The sequence below is a fragment of the Phycomyces blakesleeanus genome (genome assembly GCF_001638985.1).
Source record: "Phycomyces blakesleeanus NRRL 1555(-) unplaced genomic scaffold PHYBLscaffold_27, whole genome shotgun sequence".
Lineage (NCBI taxonomy): Eukaryota > Fungi > Mucoromycota > Mucoromycetes > Mucorales > Phycomycetaceae > Phycomyces > Phycomyces blakesleeanus.
The window spans coordinates 424,490-445,318 of record NW_017265160.1 but is presented as its reverse complement, the minus strand read 5'-3'; the positions used below and the strand labels follow the sequence as shown (position 1 = coordinate 445,318).

The following is a 20,829-nucleotide window of genomic DNA, read 5'->3' as shown; positions in this document are numbered from 1 at the left end:
TTCATAACAGCTCATGCACACGCATCTCCCTCCTAAACGTCCACCAAATTGCTATGTACGAGGCCACAAAAATCCACACCGCCTACATAGTCAATATCAAGCTGATGTTTGGCCAGCATCTCCGCCGAGTGATCAATATCTTGCTCGATATAAAAAACAAACAGCGAGAGCTTACCCAACAACTGCATATTCAAAGAGCAACTGAGGAACGAATCAAAAGAATGCTAACAGAGCATATCTTCGAACCCACCAGGATGTTCAAAGAAGGAGTTTCAACTCGCCGACTTGAAGATGTCTTCATCGGAGAGGGATACAGAACAGCCTTCATGGAAATCTCCCCCATCTTGACCGCATATCCTAAAAGATACGAGTTCCAAAAGGACTCTATCTATTATGACTCAAAAGCCTCTCCACACAACCACTTCCTCGCCTTATTCCGTATGGTCAAACTCTTAGAACACCTTGGGCGTAGATCCTTCAACTGCTTCCCTCTTCGCCGATCCTGGTCACCAGGTTATATGCAAATTGACACCAGGATACTATCCCAGTAACTCTTGAAAAGAACTTGGTCAGAAGGAGCGAATAAGCTAGAGCTGTGTGGAATAGTGGTGGACTTGGACGAAAAGGCTTTCCGTGACTAGCAGAACGGCGTGATGAAGTTCAGAGGAACAATCCACACCGATGGTGTTGGTATTTCCATTATCAGGCAGAACAAAGACACCACCCAAGGACCGAATCCCAGAAGGGCTACCACAATCAACCCTGAAAACATTCCTTACATTCATGACTTGTCCCCAGAACAGCATGAAATAATCTGCGGGCGTTGTGTCCTTATCGATCCTGGAAGAAGAGGCCTTTTATACTGCATGCACGAGGAGTCTACGGTGAAAACACCGAGATGTTACCGGTACACCTCCAACCAAAAGAACATCAGACTCAAGAGAACCAAGTTTCGTCATATTCTTCAGGATCTCAAAGCTCAAGCCCCCAATGTTATTGCTGCAGAACGTGAAATTTCCCAAACGTCGGGACGAGCCAATAACACCACAAACTTTGCCTTTCATACTTCAGTCAAAGCAGCCAACTCCTCTATCCTCTCTTCTTTTTATACCAGCACCGTAAGTCGTACCAGCAAGAAACCTTTGTTCCGCAAGCTTCGCTTCTCCTCATACATCAACCAACGTAAAGCCAGCGAACGTCTAGCCAAAGATATTCGTGCTAAGTTTGGCCAAGATTGTGTCTTGGTTATGGTAAACTGGTCTGCCCATCACAATAGATACCACGAACATATCAAGGGTGTAGAAATGAGGAATCTACTTCGCAAACATGGATTCAATGTTTGTTTGATCGATGAGTATGCTACTTCTAGATACTGCCCGAGGTGCTACCAGCCGTCTCTTCAAACCTTCAAGCAAGTCGAGAATCCTCGCCCATATCGCCGCTCTCAAATGCTAACTATGACACGTCATGGTCTCCTAAGGTGAATTATATAAACGCTTCGTTTTTATTATCATATATTCTGACAAGTCCTTTTTAGATGTACCAATCTAAATTGTTTGGAGAACATGGACGGGTCAGAGGTTATGCATCGTTTGTGGAATCGGGATGTTGCTGCTGTCCTGAACTTCCGACGTATACTTAACAATCTGAGATATGATGGGACTATACCTGTAAGGTTCACCCGCGTCATTCGGATTGGACGTATCAGAAGACAAGCAGAAGAAGATCTCCAGGAGGGTCGTCGTTTGAGACAAAGACTGACTAGAATTCAAAGAAAATAAAAAATTTCGTCCTGGTTACCGCTTAGGACCCACCCAATCTACCGCTGGTAAGCCATTAGATTTGAATAACTTGGTATTTAGTTTTGTAATGGGTTGAAAAAGCCAAGAAAAAGATGTTTTGCTTTGACTGCAAAAAAACATGGTGGAGTAGAAATTGGTGCTTAATTAAAACTAAACTACAATACACTTTACACCCCGAAAAACTTGCAACAATTCACTAAAATCGCCTATTTTTTTTTCTATAGGGTAATTGTACTGTCTGAGAATAAAACTACTCTACTCAAAAAAATACGGCTACTTTGTTTGTCACATTTCTCAATCATTTTGTACACCCATTTCTGAGTTTAGACATGTAAAGCAAAAAAAAAATGTTTTTAGCCAATAGAAATTCTTAATTCCATTTTAATTACCATAAATAGATTAATATAAGTGAGTTTGATTGGTAGATATATATATAGTAGATATACAAATTAAACCTATAGAAATAAAGAAAAAGTAATGCATATATTCTATCATCCTTTTTTTCCCTTTGATCATTATATCCAGTTATGGAGCGTATGAATGCCTTTACTGGCTTTCCGGATTGTTCTGATCCTGCCAAAGCTATCCAAGGCTTTGTGGCACCCCCGTCACCAATGCCACCTTACCAACAATGCATGCTTATACAACGAAAGATGTTATCTTGCAGAATATACTTTTCTTGTGCTGTATTCACAACCATATTTATAATCATAACTACAGGTTTATTTATATATTACACTTCCAGAGGGCCTGATGCTGTTATCGACCTATCAGTGATCCACTTAGAAGAAGAACAAAAGGCGTTGCCACACCGGTGGAGATCAGATTCATTACGAAAGCGAGGTCTATTTCATACAGTACTTGGTGCGTTCGGCAACCTTGTTTTTATTGACACTGTACTCGTATACCAATCATTTACCGCCATTGAAAAATGTGATGTACTGCTCTGGGGAGTTCTTCTGGGCTATTACACGTGGATTTTCGCTATGTGTGCACAGACCTATCGCCTCCAAAAATTACTACGGCTCAACAAGTTGATAGTTCGTTATATGAGCTTAACAAAGTCTGAGCGCCTAAAACGTAACGACGAGCCAGACTATCGATGGATGGTAAAGCATTGTTCAAAAAAGGAGTTTTCTAATGTGTGCTCTGCCATTGTCTACATCATCACCGTTGCAATAGTAATCGCAGCATGTGCAATCGGACAGGCAATCGCTTTTTACAAATATGGCCAACGATGCTATCTAAAGTGGGGAATATATCTCTGCATTGGGCTTGCAGCCAGCTTTCTTCTTGTGGTTGCACCGTACATCGGATGGGCACTACGATCGGAAAAGGACGCTCACGGAATAAAGCGTGAACTTCTGATGGAAGTTTCAATAGGTGTTCCTTGCTTTATTATCTACATCGTCTGGACTTTTGTATTTTTGCCACGTTCGTTTATCACTGGAACTTTTACCTACTTGTTATTCTCGTCTGTGAATTGGATCATGTTCTTTGTTTTCATTTGTCATCTCTTGTCGGTTGTACTCCCCCTCGTCAGTACTCTAAATTCTCGGTTTTTTGAGAAGTTCTCGCCAATACTCTGGGGCTTTTGGAATTCCAAGGTGCTCCTCCGAAAAAGGAATAAAGCCAACTTCCATATCAAGACGAGGCGAATATTTGGAATTGTTGTGAATCATCGGTCCCTGACGGTCAGGTACAATCTGGACATGGCACCCAGCTCACTCGAGTACGTCTTTAATACCCCAGACCTTCTCAAACGTTTAAAACAGCTGGCAATCGAAGACTTTAGTGTAGAGAACGTGCTGTTTTATGAAAAGTACGGTCAGCTTTGTGATCTTGTGAAACAATGTCAGTGTAGCCCACAGAATCACCACACCTCATCCGTTTTGTCTCACACTAGCACAGACACCGACACCAACATTGATACTTCGTTTGATATCACAAAAGAGGGTGCCCCAGAATTTGAATCCAAGTCTGAACATGGGTTGCTGATTAATAAACCAATTGAGGAATACCTCTGGGACATTTTTATGGAATTTTATCAGACGTATATTCGCGATGGTTCGCCTCTTCAGGTCAATATATCATACCAGGCCAGACATCAAATTGACACTATTTTCAAAAACCTTTTTTTGGGTGGAACCCGTAAACAATCCCGGACGACCGCGTGGAACCGTGCTAATTCCCAAGACAATCAACCTCAGAAAGAGAAGAAGAACAGCGCTGGAACGTTGGATGATATTTATATGGATCGTGGTCAAGCATCCTACGGAAAAGCTGGTTGCTCATCCGCAGCTCATCGAGAGTCTACTGTCAATAGTCTAGATCCAGTAATTCTCACGCCTGCTGAATCAGAAGGAGAAAATAAGCAAACGTTTACTCTTGGTGTGTTTGAGACTGCAAGGAAAGAGGTGTTTTGGAATATTTTTGCTGGTTTATATCCTAGACTTGTGGACAATGTAAACTCTGACTAATTTTTAGATATTTTTCATTATTCTTGTTCTTACTACTATTATTATTACTATTACTATTATTGTCATTTCTATCCTTATTCCTATTTTAATAGCTAGTCCAAAGTACCAAATGTTATATATACGTATGTATTTATTGTTCTGGTCCTTTAAACTCGTTGCTTTATCTTTTATATACCGTTGTTTATTTTCCACAGGATTAATTAAGGTTGAGATTAACAAACCCAATTAAAAGAAAAGAAAGACAGCACACAAAACAATTTCTACTCTTGTTATCCTTGCCAACCTCTTGAAGAGTGTTTATTAAGAACTGAGGGGGTTATAAAATATTTATGGCCAAATTTTTACCAAGACTTTTGTCATCAGAATGAGGATGAGCCATGAGGTATCCGGAATTAATTTATGGACCAGTATCTCAAAATGAGAAAAGTAGATACGGTGAGAGTGTTATTTATTAAATAGACAAAATGATATTGCTTATATATGTTACTGTTAAAACCCCTGTAATTCAAATCTCTGTTGTGCAATGGTTGGTTTACACTATATGAGTGTGTAGTGTACATGTGCCTGGTGTGCAACAGTTTTGGAGATTGTTAAATTGCCAGGTTCATTAGCAAGAAGGAACCAGTGTTTAGTTGCGGAGACTGTTGTTCACTCAATTGTGGTGTGTATACCACAAACCACATACCACCAATGTCAATCTACTCGTGGAGCTGGGTAAACTTTTCTGCTTTAAATCCAGAGTCTCTCCAATCATATTTCTTGCATGAATGGAAGGAAGAGTATAACACATCCAAATACCTTTGAATACTTTATTGGAGCTGACTCTTCAATGCACAACTTAAAAACAAAGATAATTCTATTGGAATAGCAAGCAATACCGGTCTCTTTGTTGGTCCAACCAAGACAATCTTGTGTGGTAATACTCATGCAGGTAGCTTTAATTCGAGGTGTCAAAGTGTCTAATGAGGTGAGTGGTGGGTTTCTTTTGACATGCGTTTTAATTTTAGACCAGCACTCTTCAATAGGGTTAAGAAATGGTGAGTAAGGGGCAGATATGAAATCAATATATGAGGTATACTATATTGCTGTAAAGGACGAAAAATACGAGCTTTTGCTTTTTTGGACACTTCTTGTTTATCGATTTACACTGGCTTTTGATTTCTTGATGGGCTCTCGTATTTAAACAACGACAGCTTTAGGCTGTATCCTTTATGAGTATCTTCAAGGCGTACATACGTAGTTGTTTGAAGATTCTTGCAAAAAACAATTTGACTATATTATAATGCTACACTTCAAAAAAAATCTACATATATGTTCATAAAAATTTGTCGTTGTTGCTACACACAAAAAAATATATAAAAAACAAAGAAAAAACAAGAAAAGACGAGTCAGTGGGCCGAAAGGAAGGAAAGAGAACCGACAATCACCTGATCGATGAAGTGTTATACTGCTAAAACAAGCGTCTCTCACGCAAACTTTAGGATTAGTTAAGGACGAGCCCTCTTTATCAAACTACTTACTAGTGGGAAAAAAGCTTTATGATCGTGTCCAAAACAATTTGCGTATCAACAGTGCATTTATAAAGATTTTCAATTGATTTTTGCTTCAGTGTATACAATTTCAGATATGAGGAGGTACAATATGTAAAAAAAAATAGATTTTGGCTCCTTGTCTGCTACCAAGTTCCTGTATGGAATCCGCATATCAGAAATAGCTATACAAATTGCTGTTAGACAACTAAAGCTCTTGACATCTACACTTTATATCTACTTAAATGCTTAAAGCTAAAACAAGAATATTCTCTTTAAGAAAGAAAGCGGTTATAGCGGAGGTAGTTTTTGTGGAAATAGCAAAACTCATAAAGAAACAATTTCTAATAGCCAGTTTGCTATCTAAGCCGTTAAACCATCGGCGTAGGCGTAGGCGTAGGCCAAGTGAATTCCCAAATTTGTGAAAACATTGTAACTCCGGTGTTTCGCTTCCCTTTAAAGCTATCTGCTGAAGATTTAACGGCTATCTAAGCCTTTAAAGCTGAACCTTATCCTCTGGATTCTTGAAGACATATTTACCTCGTATTTTTCAAATTCCATAGCATAAAATATAGAAGGAGGCCCTTGGCTAAAATTTACTACAATGTCAATCAGAAATATAAATTAGCTCTTTGTAAAACTCATTATATTTGACATGATATCAATTATTAGCATAACACATCAAAGAGTGTAGTGTAAATAAGAACATTTGTCTTTCGCATTCTTGCTAAATTTCTTTTATTTCACATGTTTCGCTCTTATATACAAGCTAGTATGATTTTTATCACTCTCAAAAACAGTCTCATAATTAGTAAAAGGAAGTTAATCTTCAAAAGTTACACTTCTCCATATGAAAAAGACAAGTAGTCAATTGCGAGAAGGTTGCATGGTATAACATTAAAGCCAAAGAAAGAATATAAAAAGTAAACTACCAAAAATAAGCTTGCTCTAATATAAGAGTACCCGGACCTCTATACAACTGTTTGTCCAGAGTATCTGTCCTAAAGGATCGGGATACAATTATCAAAAGGGTAAACTCGTGTGTTACTGTGTCTGTTATTTGGCTATATAATTTAAAATGTTCTCCATACCTCTGCAAACTCTTACTTATGATGAATCTTACGTATATGTTTTCTTAAGCGCATTATTGAAGTGGTAAACGTATTAGGTTGTTCTTTGGATATGCTTATTTTAATAAAATAAGCTCAAATACAAGTAAATATAACGTAAATCTTCTTAAATAGCAGTAAAACCTTGGAAACAAAACATAATAGATAGCTTGTTAATAGAGTCGAACTTCTTCCTGCCAAAATTAGCAGTCGTTTATTTTCGCCGCTGGAATTATTTCATCGACTTAGGACTAGGCTATGATTGTGGCAATTATTTGTCCACTTTTTTCATAAATTATTTGGATATTATTAGAAATTTATAGTGAAATTATGCATTAATTTGTCAGATTAATGTCAGAAGATTTATAAAGAAGTATAAGTGTTCTCTGTTGTTATTGAGCTTTTCCGTGCTCTTTTTGAGTGTATTTATGAATTATATCTACAATAAAGAGGCTACTTTTATTAGATTCGCCTGATGCGTATTTCAATACCATCAATAATATATAAAGTAGATTAAACATCGATTTTATGTCTTTTTGAACTATATTTTACCTTTAAAAATTACACTATTGTTGTATTTGCAGAATCTGGGATATAAACTAACTGACTTAGAAATCCGTGACTCAAGTCAAAGTAGCAATCTGAAACAACACCAACAACAAGTAGTTGTTATCCAAGAGCCAATACACTTCCTTAAACCATTGCGGACAATATAACATGAAAATATTTTCTCAAAAGACAGTAACAACAGGAACGAATATCAAGGAACAAAAGATAAATTTTTCTAAGTGAAAAAGATATAAAAGAGATAGAAAACATCAAGCTAGAAACAGCATCTTTCAACAGATACAACAATTTCTCAATAAACCACCATACAAAAGTCTCACTTTATTCATCGTCTCCATATCATCTCATATCTCTTCAATCTCAAGTTTATTATAATCAATCCAAAATACTTCAACTATAACCTTTTTAACTAAGTATGATCCTCTTGAAGTAGTACTAGTTTTTTTGTAGTATGTTAAGCTACCTAGAGAACCCGACGAGCTGACCGTAGGGACAAATTTCTCACCTTCTTGATCTTTTGTTCTTGGAGGTGACGGTATGTACTGGTGAATGACCAAGTTCTTTCTGTTTCTTCTTGTAGCTTTGTTTGATTTATTTGGTACCATAGTTGGTTAGATATTTATAAATGTATGACAGTAATAAAGATTGTGATTTGTAAAAAAAAGTTGATGTATGAAATAGAAAAAGTTGATTTATTATGAGTTTTATACCCAAGACTTGGAATGTTATGTTATTATTTTATTACATGACAAACATAATGACTTTTAGAGAGAATTAATTGATATTTCACCCTGATATTTTAGTATATTGTAGCTAAGAGTCTTATAATTGATTTTATGCAAGGAGTATTGAAAATTAATTATTGTATATGTCTTCATGAATTTGTAGGATAAGGTTCTCGCTATTCGACTAAATTAAGTCGAAGTAGAGAACTTAGGCTTATCAAAAATGGAAGTTGTAGTCGGTATAAGAAAATATATACTCCGATAAGCCTAAGTCGAAGTATAAGCTTAATCGACTCTGTTAACAAGCTCTCTAATATATAAAGAAAATATTAATATAGATATTGTATTGGCCAATTATTTGTAAAAATTATGTTAACAAGGTCATTATGGTTGTTTTTTCTCTCTCATCACAACCATCGTCTCCCTATTCTAAGTCGATGAATAATTTAAATACAGACATAAGAATTTTGCTACTTTTGGTATACAGTATTTAAATCCAGATAGCAAGCTCTCTATTACTTTCAATAACAGACATATACAGTCATTGGTGAAAGTAAAAGCTACTGGCATTTATGAAACAAATTTTAAACAGTTCCGTGCAGTTTTTGACTTTTAAGATCTCAAGTATAAAATACAAAAAGTCGTTAAAAGAATATATATTCGAACATTCAGCAGATATTAGGTTATCCTTACATGTCCTTAGTATAAATAATTGATTAACCCAAATAACAAGTTTGGCTTGTTTGGCTGCAATATACAGACCTGGTAGCATTATTCCTCTTTCAGTCTTTCTATAAAAAAAGTAGATCAGCGAGTAGATTAAAACGTACTTGCTTTAACAGACTTTGATCAAGAAGAGCTTGTCAGGTATTTTCTACCTATTGCAATTTATCCTGATTGGCGCTATGTATTCACAGCAACTATAAGGCATTCTAATTATGAGCAATAAATTAGGAGATACAGGATCAAAAAACGTCAGTGTTATGCTGGTCCAAAGATAAGAGTGCTTTATCAGGAAAAGTTGAAGGGGAAAAAATATAAACGTAAAGTATATAAGTTCAAACATGCTAACAACAAAATCGATTAACTTCAGTAGACTATGGAAAATTCAGCATATATATTGGGCAATCCAGATACTATTTTCTTGTTTTATGTTTTCCATTCTTCCAAATTCAAATTCGATGCCTATTAAGATCGTCAAAGAAGCAGTGCAAATATGGAAAATATCTTGAGGAACTGATGGAGGAAATGCAACGACTGTGGTATATTGCGGAATAGACATATCAATGCATAAAAAAACATACTCAAGGTCTCATTTTCCATTTGAAAAGGACATGATAAATCAATAGTCTTCATAAGAAAAACCGTCGTACAGATTACGGCTCTGCCTGAAATGGTAGATTAAATAATTATTATTAAGCGGTAAGCTGTCTACAAAGTAACCCTTATTTGTCTAGAGAACTAAAAACTAAAGAAAAAAACTTGTCCCGATCTCAAGTTTAGACACTACATATGTGGACACAGTGCGTAAGGCTTAGAAAAGATCACGATAAAATATTTTCGCTTGTACAAGTGGATATTTGTAGTCTGTGCACAGACTTTGTCGGCTCTAAAAAAAACAAGCTACTATGGCTTTATAGACTCACATTGTGTTTGTGTGAGCATGACAGACACAGATCTTATTATATATAAGTATGATCCAGGCCAACAATGGATAATGAGCTATTGTTTAAGGTACAAAAAAGTTGATATTCTGAATAATAATAACAATAAAAATGAATACTCTGGCATGAACTTATGCTCTCAAGTGCTGTAATTGTAGTTCAGAGTCAATTCAATTGGACAGGTAATAATAATCTACTTTATTTTGTAGCAATTGTATTACAAAATTTGATCAAATATATTATCTTTATTGAGAAGAAAGAATATACATTAGTACGTGGATAGTAAATATTTGTACCGAACTCTCGGCCAATTTTATCGTATTATATTGTATTCTATTTTGCTTTGTTTATGAAACGTTTACCCACTTGTTATTCTCGCCTGTGACCATGGATCCTGACCTTTTTTCTATTCTATTATATTCTTTTTGTGTTCAGTCTTCATCTATTGTCCGTTCTCCTCCTCTTTATTCTTATTGCCATTAGTACCCTAAATTCCCGGTTCTTTGAGAAAGAAAAGAAGAAGAGTTCTTGCCGATACTCTGGGGCATTGTTTTTGGAAATTCCAAGGTTCCTTCTTCCGCAAAAGGAAGAGAACCAATTTTCACATCAAGGCAAAGTGAATATTTTGGAATTATTGTGACCCATTGAGTTCTGACAATCAGATATAATTTAGACATCCCACTCCCTCTCTCTTTCAAAATTCAAATTCACTTAAATGGGTATGTGCGTGTACATGTGCGTGTGTGCCTATGGGTATAGGTGTAGATCTGGATGTGGGTGTGTTTGGTAACCCAGATTTTCTCAAACATTTAAAGGAAGTTGGCAATACAAGTCTTTTTCAAATAAATAAATAAAATGTACGGCCATCTTTGTGAATTTCGTGAATCAACGCCAGAGCAGGCCGCACAGCCGCCGCACCCTGTTCTTTTTGTCTTACACCAACACTCTATATTGGGCACAGAAAAAAAGACGGGCAGGCAGGCAAAGAGAGAGAGAGAAGTAGTTTTTTTCCACATTTTATTCTAGACTCTGGACTCTGGACTTCAAAGTTCTAAACCATGGGCTTACCGATGAATAGACCGATTGAGGAACACCTCTGGGGGAGTTTCACTGATTTGTTGTACTAGATAAATAAGATATGCATATTTGTGTGTGTGTGTTAAGGCCCCCTCTCTTTATTTACTTGCCCAATGTCAATGTATCATATCACATCAGATCAATTCAGGTCAGGTCAGGTATCAGGCTGACAGTATTTTTGTGATTTTTTTTAGAACTCTTTTTTGTTGGGTGAAACTTGCGGATAATCCTAGGTTGAATTCAAGGGGCTGTGATATCCTGTTCATTACAATTACTACAGCTACCACTGTTATCGCCATTATTATCTAAAGTAGTAGCAGTGGTAGCAGTAGTAGAAGAGCAAGAGTAGCTCTGGACTCGTTAAATAATAGCGGCATATCATGTATCTTGTATAGAAGAAAAACAAAGTCGGCTACTCATTCTAATTTTCCTTGCCTTGCTTTTTCCTTGATTCACCCAAGGAAGCTCACTGCCAGCAGCTTCAGATACAGTTACACTCGCACCTCCGATTAAGTGTGGCTCAGTAAAAAGGAGAAAATCCTCATTGACTTGACCCTTGGTGGGCTTGAGACTTACAAACAAAGAAGTATTCTGAAATGTGTTTATACTAGTTTATACCTTTAAGCTTCACAGGCAGTACAAACACTGTCTCAGTTACTGGATACTCCAATAGTCTTTATTTCCATTCTTATGTTTATTATTATGCTTGCTTTTATTTTTTTACATTAATATTCCATTTAGAATGCCAAATATTATATACGCTACTATTAGTAATAGTAATAGTAATAGTAATAGTATTCAAGCCCTTTAGGTTTAATACTTCATTCTCCCCTACCTTCTTTCTCCCTCTCTCTCTCTCTCTCTCTCTCTCTCTCTCTCTCTCTCTCTCACGCACCTTTCTGTGTCTTACTCTTTTTTCTTTTAAAAAAAAAAAAAAAAACTCTATCTTTATCTCTTTTTCTTTCTCCTGTTCGCCATGGGGATAATGAAGAAGCTTGTTGCTGTTTCAGCATTTGGCTTTTTATCTTATGCTGTAAGAATGATGTGAATGAGAAGATTGAGATTACAATGAACAATTAAGCAAACTAAAATAATAACAATAATAACAATCAAAAAAATCAAAAAGGCTTTTTTGCTCTTGTTGACATTTCCAACCCCTCAAAGAATGTATGTCAAATGTATATATATTATATATGATATGATATTATGCAATAATGTACATGCATATGTAAATATTATGTGCCAAAAAGAAAGTGTATACAAATTAATACAACTTCTTTACGTAATGTATATATATATATATACTATTTCGTGTTTTTGTTTGTGGGTAGGATAATATATTGTAATTGGGTTCAATTTCCTTTTCGACCAAAGTTTTCTCTACCAGAATACTATGGGTTTGGGCGTAAGTAACAGAACATGGCAGAATAATACCATGTACAACACATAACAAAAAAAAAAGGCTGTGAATACGTTGCAAAATAATAATCACGTCGTTTCTTGGCTGTTACACCGAATTCCCGAAAAATAATAATTTATTTACTTTTATATATATTACTTTCTGTCTAGACAACCAAGTTCGTAATGTACGTATCAAGACATCCGATAATGTGACGCTTGGTAAGTGCGCTTGAATTATATACTTATATATATATAATTATTGGTTTATCGGGTGTCCATGACCATGACTATAACCATGACCATGCGCATGGGTGTGTGGGTGTGTGGGTGTTAATGGGTGTGGGGGAGAGCGTGCGCAAAGGGTCAGATGTTTATTGTTTGCTTGCACGCGTTCAATCTTTCACGAGTCAAAAAAAAATTACAGTAAGAATAACGAAGGGATCATTAACAAACGTACGTTTTTTGTATGTATATTTGTGTGCGTGTGTGTTCATTTTTTTTCTTATTCTTAAAATAATAATAATGACAATGCAATACAATACAATACAATGAACAACACACATACACACATACACAAATTATATATATATATATATATATATATATATATATAAAGGTGCATGGCATATTCTTCCCTCCGATTATTACCGGCGTCAGGACATCCGGTACCAGAACGTTACTGATACAATTTACGATGACGCGTTGGCTGATCCAAGTTACTCGACGGTTGTCTATTTGCATGGTAACGCAATGAATCGAGCCGCACCATGGAGAGTCGATCTGTACAAGGTAAAGGGAAAAAAATCTTTGTGGTCTACCACAATTTAAAGATGTGTGTATATATTTGACTGCCTGGCTATCTGTCTTTATATATATATATGTGTGTGTGTGTACTACATTCAACTAACCAAGATATTATTGTTGCTGTTGTAAATAATTAATGAATAAACTCTTTCTTTATCTATCTGCATCTATATCTGTAATATCTATACCGATTTCTCCAATTCATTGATTTGATTTGGCTTGATTCGGTTCGATATGGTTGGTTTTGTTGGGATGTACAATAATACTTTTATTTGCACATGCACCATATAAACTTTTTCCAGGCCTTGACCAACCGATTTGGCCTGGTGAATCTGGTAACCATTGACTACCGCGGATTTGGTGACTCGGGTAAGCTTTTTGGCACTAAGAAAAGCCAGAACACCTTATTTCTAAAGAACGCTTACAGTGACAAAATAAGATTATGTATATTAGACTAGAATACTAAAATACTAAAATACTAAAATACTAACAAAAGCTATAATAATAATAATAATAATAATGATTGTGATTTATTGAATGTCACGCTAGATGGAGTTCCTTCTGAAGAAGGATTACGCTCGGACGCTAAAGCCACCATAGACTGGCTTGTTCAAAGAAATGGTAAATCATAATAATTATTAATTTTATTATCGTTTTACATATGAAATATAATAGAGTATAATCGATAAATAATAACAAAAAGAAAAATATACCATTTTAATTGAATATGAATACTGTTCTTTCTTATTTTGATTGTTTAGTCCCACATGGCCGAATTACACTCATCGGCCATTCTCTCGGTGAGATATATATATATATATATTAAGAGTGTGGGATTCTGCTGAATGGGTAGAATATTGCCATGGATAACCTTAATTAATCCATCAAAATTCAAAAAAAAAAGGTACGGGAGTTGCTACAACTTTGGCGTACGACATGACAAAAGCAGGTAATCAAAAATCAAAAATCAAAAATCAAAAAACATTTGCACACACAAATATATACAGAAATAAATTCAATAAAAAATAATTCATCTTACAAATCGTCTACCTAATAAATATGTATACATTATATATAGGAACTCCACCTCAAGCATTGATCCTCAAGGCAGCCTATAGTTCGCTTCCCAATTTGATTTTTGAGTATCGTATGTTGGAGATATTTCCAATCCTGGGGCCCCTCAACTATGTCCCACAATTACAAAGTAAGTAATAGAAAGAGGGTGTATTATATAATATATATATATATTAAAAATAGATAATAGTAATAGTAATAGCATTAGTATCAGTAGTATTACGTATGGTGGTGTGAGTTAGTTGCCTAGTTACTTTGTTAGTTGCCTAGTTACTTTGTTAGTTGCCTAGTTACTTACTCAGTGAGTGAGTATGAGGGAGTGTGTATAAATAACTATATTTATAAAAAAATATATATATACATATAATTTGTGATTTTATTCATGTGCTTATTCTTATAATCTATTTATTTTTATAATTATAATTATAATTATATAATTATTTGACAGATTGGGTTTTATCAAAATTGGTTCACACATTTGATTCTATTTCACGGATCCAGGTAAGTTCAGCCAAAATATAGAAGAAAAGGAAAGAAGAAAAAGAAAAAACTTTATCTTTTTTGTTCATTGATATTTACCGTCTCACTGTATGTGTATTTCTTTCTTTTTTTGATCGACCCTGTCACTCAATTATATGACTAAAAGCATATCGACTGCCCCGTCTTAATTGTATACGGAGGATCGGATATTGAAATTCCTGGACACAACTCACACCAACTCTTTCATCGTGCCATCTACGGTTCCGATGCGCCCGCGCCATTCACGAAACATTGGCTCGAAAATGATCGGATGGTCAAGCAACAGACGATACCCAACGAGGCCACTGTGTACACCAGTCTGGAGCGTAACCCTAACGCTCGGTTGGTGAAATTGCATCACGCAGATCACAATAATGGTATATTGAATTATATGTTATATGTTGATCAATGGTTAAATTTTTTACATCTTGATATTCATTCTTAATTATCTACTCATCTACTAGTTGGTTACTATGACTACTGCTATGAAGCCATTGCCGAGACAGCCCATTGGAAACAATAAATAAATAAATGAAACATATACTAAAGACATATTATAGAATGTAAGATGAGTAAATTGTATACATAATTTACGTTTATTTATTTCTTCTTCTTATTTTGCTCTCTTTTGCAACTCGGGCGCATGTGTTATTGAACAGGCGACGTGCCTCACTTGTTTTCCTTTCTATTTATTTATTTATATTACTATTATTATTTATATTTGATGGAAGCACAGATGAGCTGAAGCAGAAAGGGTTATTCAATAGTGTTTGATTGGCCTTGTCTTGAAATAGATGATGGTCCATCGATATATATATATATTATATATTTTTACATATATATTATTATTCTTATTGCACATTACTTTTCTTTTCTTTTCTTTCTTCTTCCTCTTTGTCAATCCTGAGCTGTGCAAAAAAAAACCGCAAATAGAACAACGCCTACGCTTATGCTTTGGACACAACTTTTTTTACAACACCAACAATTCACCCTAGACATCTCGCACTAATCATCATACAACGCACAAACACAAACACATACACTATACACTATACAATATACACTACACACATCTATACATTCACATTATAATATACACGAATATTTTATATATTTATATATATATTTAAATATATATTTATACTTATATTTATATTTTGCTACCACTTCCTACTTTCACTTCCATTATATATATAAATATATATATTATACTGTCGGTTTGCAATGGGAAACTCCTCTTCTCAGCACACTCAAGTTCCAGACGCAGTCAGCTCTACTCTTTCACCAAATGTCCGACGCCGCATTTCGCAAAACCCGGGATTCATTAGTTTTTTTGAGGGAACTCCACTTGGAAAGAACGCCAACCGAAAGAAGAGTAGAACGCCATCTTTGGCTGTGAGCAGCAGCAGCACGCTTTCGTCCAAAAATGACGCAAGATCATCAATTCCACCCTTACCGCCCTTACCAAATCAACAAAATCAACCAGTACCTCAAACTACACGTTCTTCATCCGGTTTATCCGAAACATCCACACTTGTCTCACCATTACTAGAGTGTGCAGACAGTAACAACAACAGTACGTCTGATCTTATCTTTGAGGTCGTTGACGGTAGACGTTACCTTGTCACCCCAGGTACACACTTTTACCTTCCTTGTGACGATGATGAAGCCGATCGGCTAGTAATTTTGGTTAGTATTTTATTAGTTTTTTTTTTTTTTTTTGCTTTTCTTTTCGTATTTCTTTAATTAGAAATATCTTATTATTTCTTGCTTTTCTCTACTCTTGTCACTATTTTGCCTTTCCTTTTTTTATATATATATACTTTTTTTTTTCTTACACAGCACAGTAATTTGTGCGAATGTGACAATTCTTCTTCTGAAACTCCAAAAAAGGAAACCCGAAATAATCGACTGATTTTTTGGATTTTTTTGGATTTTTTTTTGGGATTTTGTATATACATATAAATACTATATAATAGTAATATATAGTATAATAAAGAATTAAGAATTATAGATCAAAATATGAATAAGAATAACCATAGAAACGACAATTATCATTGCCATTATCATATAATAATTATAATTTATTGAAATACATTTATATATATATGTATATGTATTTAATTTAATTTAATTTAATTTAATTTAATTTAATTTATTTTATTTTATTTTGATTTATTTTTGTTAGCACTTTTTACTACGATATGCTTTCAGTGGTAACTTTGGAGCACCCATTGCTGATACGTTGCGCGACCGACGCCTGGAGGACAAGACACCACCTCGCGTGCTCGACATTGGCTGTGGCCCAGGCACATGGTGAGATATTTTTTTATGTATACGTTATAAAGTATTATTTTTGTGCTTCTATTTTTTGCTATTATTACTATTTCTTTATTCTTTTCTATCCGCACCTCATGCCCTGTCTTATTGATGCCTCACATTTACTTGTCCCACTCACAATCTATTTTATGTTATTCTTTTTCGTCTTTTTAGGGTTCTTGAAATGGCTACAGATTTTCCACATGCAGGTAAGAAATAGAATAAACTTAAATTACATAAAATCACTGTAATTCTTACATATTATTAATTGAACTTAGAATTCTATGGCACTGATGTACGCACTATGTTCCCAACTGCCATCAAACCATCAAACTCTCATTTTTGCCAGCACAACTTCCTCAAGGGACTTCCTTATGCCGACAACTCCTTTGATTATGTACACATGAGCCTATTGCTTTTCACCTTAACCCACGCCCAATTTATGAACCTTTTGGCCGAGATCACGCGTGTCCTGAAGCCAGGTGGCTACTATGAACTCAAGGATACTGAATATCGTATTGAAAGACCTGGACCTGTGTGTGATTCTCTTTTGAATCAAAAGGGTAAGCAACCAAAAAATAAATATTTTTCTTTTACTTAATGATCATTATAGTTCGCAAGACAATGATGTCCCAAGGCATTGAGCTCTACAAAAGCCACCACATCTCCACCTTCCTTATGACTCAACCAGGCAACAATGGGTTTGTCGATGTGCACCAGCGACGGATCACAATTCCGCTCGGGTGGGGTGGTCAGCTGGGCGACGTCCATGCTCAGAACTTAGAGACCTTTTTCCAGTCGCTGAATCCTCGGATCAAAGAAGCGGCCCGATCCTCCGACCCGGACAACGAAGACGTGCTGTCAAACGAAGTGATCCAGCATGCTATGCGCGAATGTAAAAAGTACCAGTCCCATCTCAATTGGTTTGTCTGCTATGGCCAAAAACCACCTATGAACTCTGCCGACACCATCTCCAACCCGCCAACTCCCCGCAAAGCCACATTTTCAGCCTCTGCTACACCAAGCCCTGCTTCTGAAGCCGATGAGCACCACCATCTGGCAGATATGACCTGGGAGTCAATCAATGACTTTGTCGAAGGTTACATTGACTAGTACCAGCTGTCCCACATATCTATCTATTGGTTTATATTCTCTCTCTCTATATATATTTTATACGTCACTCACATGGATAGCCTATTGCTTTGTGTTGTGCTTCTTTTATCCACTGCACCACACCACACTACACCACACTACACCACACTACACTATACTACACTATACTACACTACACCACATTCCATCCCATCCCATATTATCTCATTCATGTTCTGTGTCTTGTGTGGTGTACATTACGTCCGTCCGCCTGTCCGTCTGCCCGGCCGTCCGCTCATATGTTCTATATGTCCATATGTATATGACGCATGCGTATATGTTTTTCTTCCTTTTCTTCTTTTGGAATCATTTTGACTCCAAGATAAGAAAGAAAGAAAAACCTAGACACAATCATTTACGCTTAGACGCATATACACCACCCACTACACACTACACACTACACACTACACATGCACACCACACACCTCTCTCTCTCTCTCTCTCTTTATACTACACTTCACTACACCACGCACTATTTTTTATTCCTTTATTATCCATGCCCTTTTATTATTATATTCCTGCCTAAATCCCTTCCACAAACACACTTTATATAGTCCCATTCCTTCTCATTTTCCTATATTATGTACATATTCTGGCCCATCACCAAGGTCATCACCAAATCCAAATTTCCACTTTCCCCAACATTTTATCACAGTCTCTTCACTTCCTTTTCTTTTTCTTGACTACCTTTCCTTTTTTACTACCTTTTACCTTTTTTTTTTTTTCTTATTTTTTTTGACACTGTATTTTAAGATTTATATTAATATAATTTTATAATATAAAATCTTGTTTTACCATCATTATTGCCATTAATTTACTATACATACTGTATATAATGTTGTTGAATCGTTTTGAGTTGATAGTAGTAATATTCATTTATTTGAGTGTATTTTGTATTATTATCTTTTTTTTTTTTTTTTAGAAAAAAAAATTACAAGAGAAAAACAAAATAGCAAAAAAAAAAAAACAGATAAAGATATAAAGATAAGGATAAGAAAAATAATAATAATAATTTTTTTAGCGATTGTTTGTCAATGCTCTATGTGCTTCTGCCAGCTGCTGTTCGAGAATACGGACTCTCTCTTCGAGACCTCTATCCTTAGATTCCAGACCTGACTTTTCAGACTCCAATACAGCAATGCGGGTTGTGAGACGAGTATTGTCAGTTTCGAGCTCGCTTACACGTTCTTCCAGACACTCCATACGCTTGAGCTTCTTAAGTCTTGAGCGGCGGGCAGCATCGGTGTTCTTCTGGCGCTTGACAGCAATGTCGTCGCCGTCCTTGTTGTTATTCATATCATCGACCGACCGCTTCTTGGACTCGACAGTGACAGGCATTGTCGACGGTCTCGGTGCAATCGTCCGAGGACAATTGGTGCTGGTCTTGGGCATCAGGACACGCTGGCGAGGGATCTCTGGGAAGAGAGGGACCCTAAGCTGGTGTTCTGGTGATTCAAGAGAGCGGTCCAGGTTTGGAGGGCTGGCCGTAAGAGGTGGCGAGACAGGTAAGAGCTGTTGCAATGCTTGCTGAAGATCATGCTGAGAAGTGTTTGAACACATCTGCTGCTGCTGCTGCTGCTGTTGTTGTTGGTGCTGGTGGTGAATTGGTTGCTGCTGTTTAAAGATACTGAGAGGGTCGATTGGTGGCATGGCCAGGAGGCCAGAGTGACAGAGATCATCTGCCAGCCACTCGTCAACTGAAGTTGGGAATGGTAGTTGGGACTGATCTGGGAAGGCATCAGCAAGGATACGCAGACCATCAGAAATGTCATTTGGTTGAGTGAGCGCAGCGCTCAGGGCAAAGAGTTGTTGATAGGTCATCTCTTAATAATATTCTTTTGTTCTTGTTGGTTTGTTTGTTTTTTTGGTTTGTTTTTTTTTGGGGGAAATTTGATTCTGTTGGAGATTTTTGTTTGTTCTTGTTCTTGTTCTTGTAATAATTTTGTTCTGGATTTTGTTGATATTACTGTTGATAATAATTGTTGTCGTTCTGGATTGTTTTTTTACGGGTGCAGGTGGAAGGCTTGTCTGTGGTGTATGAGAAGAAAGGTGGACCGAGCATGGAGTCGTTTGAGCAGGAGAGGTGTTTGCGAGACACAAATTCAAAGGTTGAGAAAGACATGGATATTGAGATTGACACTAAGAGATTGATAAACGAGGTTCAACAATACGATATTAAGACTTTTTGAGGGTAAAACGATTAGAAAATAATGGCCAACATCTTGGAAGTATAAAAAAATGGACGTTAACCAAAGAAAAAAATAAAAAAATAAAAAAGGGGGGGTTCAAAGAAGATATATAAAAACAAGAAGAAGAACAAGAAGAGGGGGGTGGAATAAGAACACAAGACTTTATATTCGATAATGACACCATTTGTGTCATGATTGGTTGGTTCATCAGTTCACACATGACACTATTATTCATCTTTAGCCATAACCGCACCAATCAATCTATGTCTCAGCTCTGATTGGTCTAATACTCTAACTGTCATATACATATACTATCTCCGCTCTCACCCACAACATCATAATCTTTTAATTTTTTTTTTCATCTTTATCTATACTGTAAACCTCCTCCCCCCAAAGCACAACAAGTATATATTTGTAG

The 20,829-nt window shown here is 36.1% G+C and overlaps 6 protein-coding genes across 6 annotated transcripts; 4 read left to right on the top strand and 2 right to left on the bottom strand.

Annotated features, from left to right (window-relative positions):
• Positions 1–53: 53 nt before the first annotated feature.
• PHYBLDRAFT_188900 (hypothetical protein) lies at positions 54–1,874 on the top strand (the record flags this gene model as incomplete). The annotated part of the gene is made up of 3 exons (XM_018439579.1): positions 54–547; positions 665–1,480; positions 1,538–1,874. 3 exons carry the CDS (start codon positions 54–56, stop codon positions 1,779–1,781), a joined length of 1,554 nt encoding a protein of 517 aa, XP_018285963.1. The 3' UTR covers positions 1,782–1,874.
• Positions 1,875–2,329: 455 nt separating this feature from the next.
• Positions 2,330–4,282, top strand: PHYBLDRAFT_173833 (hypothetical protein; the record flags this gene model as incomplete). Its single annotated transcript, XM_018437117.1, has 1 exon — positions 2,330–4,282. The coding sequence occupies one exon, from the start codon at positions 2,330–2,332 to the stop codon at positions 4,280–4,282; it is 1,953 nt and encodes a 650-aa protein (XP_018285962.1).
• A 1,770-nt stretch (positions 4,283–6,052) lies between these two features.
• On the bottom strand, positions 6,053–6,956 carry PHYBLDRAFT_173832 (hypothetical protein; the record flags this gene model as incomplete). The annotated part of the gene is made up of 4 exons (XM_018437116.1): positions 6,053–6,295; positions 6,352–6,410; positions 6,775–6,864; positions 6,935–6,956. 4 exons carry the CDS (start codon positions 6,954–6,956, stop codon positions 6,053–6,055), a joined length of 414 nt encoding a protein of 137 aa, XP_018285961.1.
• A 4,973-nt stretch (positions 6,957–11,929) lies between these two features.
• On the top strand, positions 11,930–15,296 carry PHYBLDRAFT_79108 (secreted alpha/beta hydrolase domain-containing protein; the record flags this gene model as incomplete). The annotated part of the gene is made up of 14 exons (XM_018443430.1): positions 11,930–11,986; positions 12,080–12,120; positions 12,285–12,358; positions 12,523–12,573; positions 12,971–13,143; positions 13,461–13,527; positions 13,708–13,779; positions 13,920–13,958; positions 14,063–14,107; positions 14,237–14,362; positions 14,416–14,469; positions 14,681–14,733; positions 14,879–15,128; positions 15,216–15,296. The coding sequence occupies 14 exons, from the start codon at positions 11,930–11,932 to the stop codon at positions 15,272–15,274; spliced, it is 1,161 nt and encodes a 386-aa protein (XP_018285960.1). The 3' UTR covers positions 15,275–15,296.
• Positions 15,297–15,975: 679 nt separating this feature from the next.
• Positions 15,976–18,183, top strand: PHYBLDRAFT_173830 (hypothetical protein; the record flags this gene model as incomplete). Its single annotated transcript, XM_018437115.1, has 5 exons — positions 15,976–16,440; positions 16,940–17,067; positions 17,245–17,279; positions 17,349–17,633; positions 17,684–18,183. 5 exons carry the CDS (start codon positions 15,976–15,978, stop codon positions 18,181–18,183), a joined length of 1,413 nt encoding a protein of 470 aa, XP_018285959.1.
• An 892-nt stretch (positions 18,184–19,075) lies between these two features.
• PHYBLDRAFT_188898 (basic-leucine zipper transcription factor) lies at positions 19,076–20,531 on the bottom strand. Its single transcript, XM_018439578.1, has one exon. The coding sequence runs from the start codon at positions 20,041–20,043 to the stop codon at positions 19,240–19,242; it is 804 nt and encodes a 267-aa protein (XP_018285958.1). The 5' UTR covers positions 20,044–20,531; the 3' UTR covers positions 19,076–19,239.
• Between the last annotated feature and the right edge of the window lie 298 nt (positions 20,532–20,829).

Coding starts and splice junctions, on each gene's coding strand:
- PHYBLDRAFT_188898 (XM_018439578.1), bottom strand. CDS start 20,043: ATGACCTATCAACAACTCTTTGCCCTGAGCGCTGCGCTCACTCAACCA.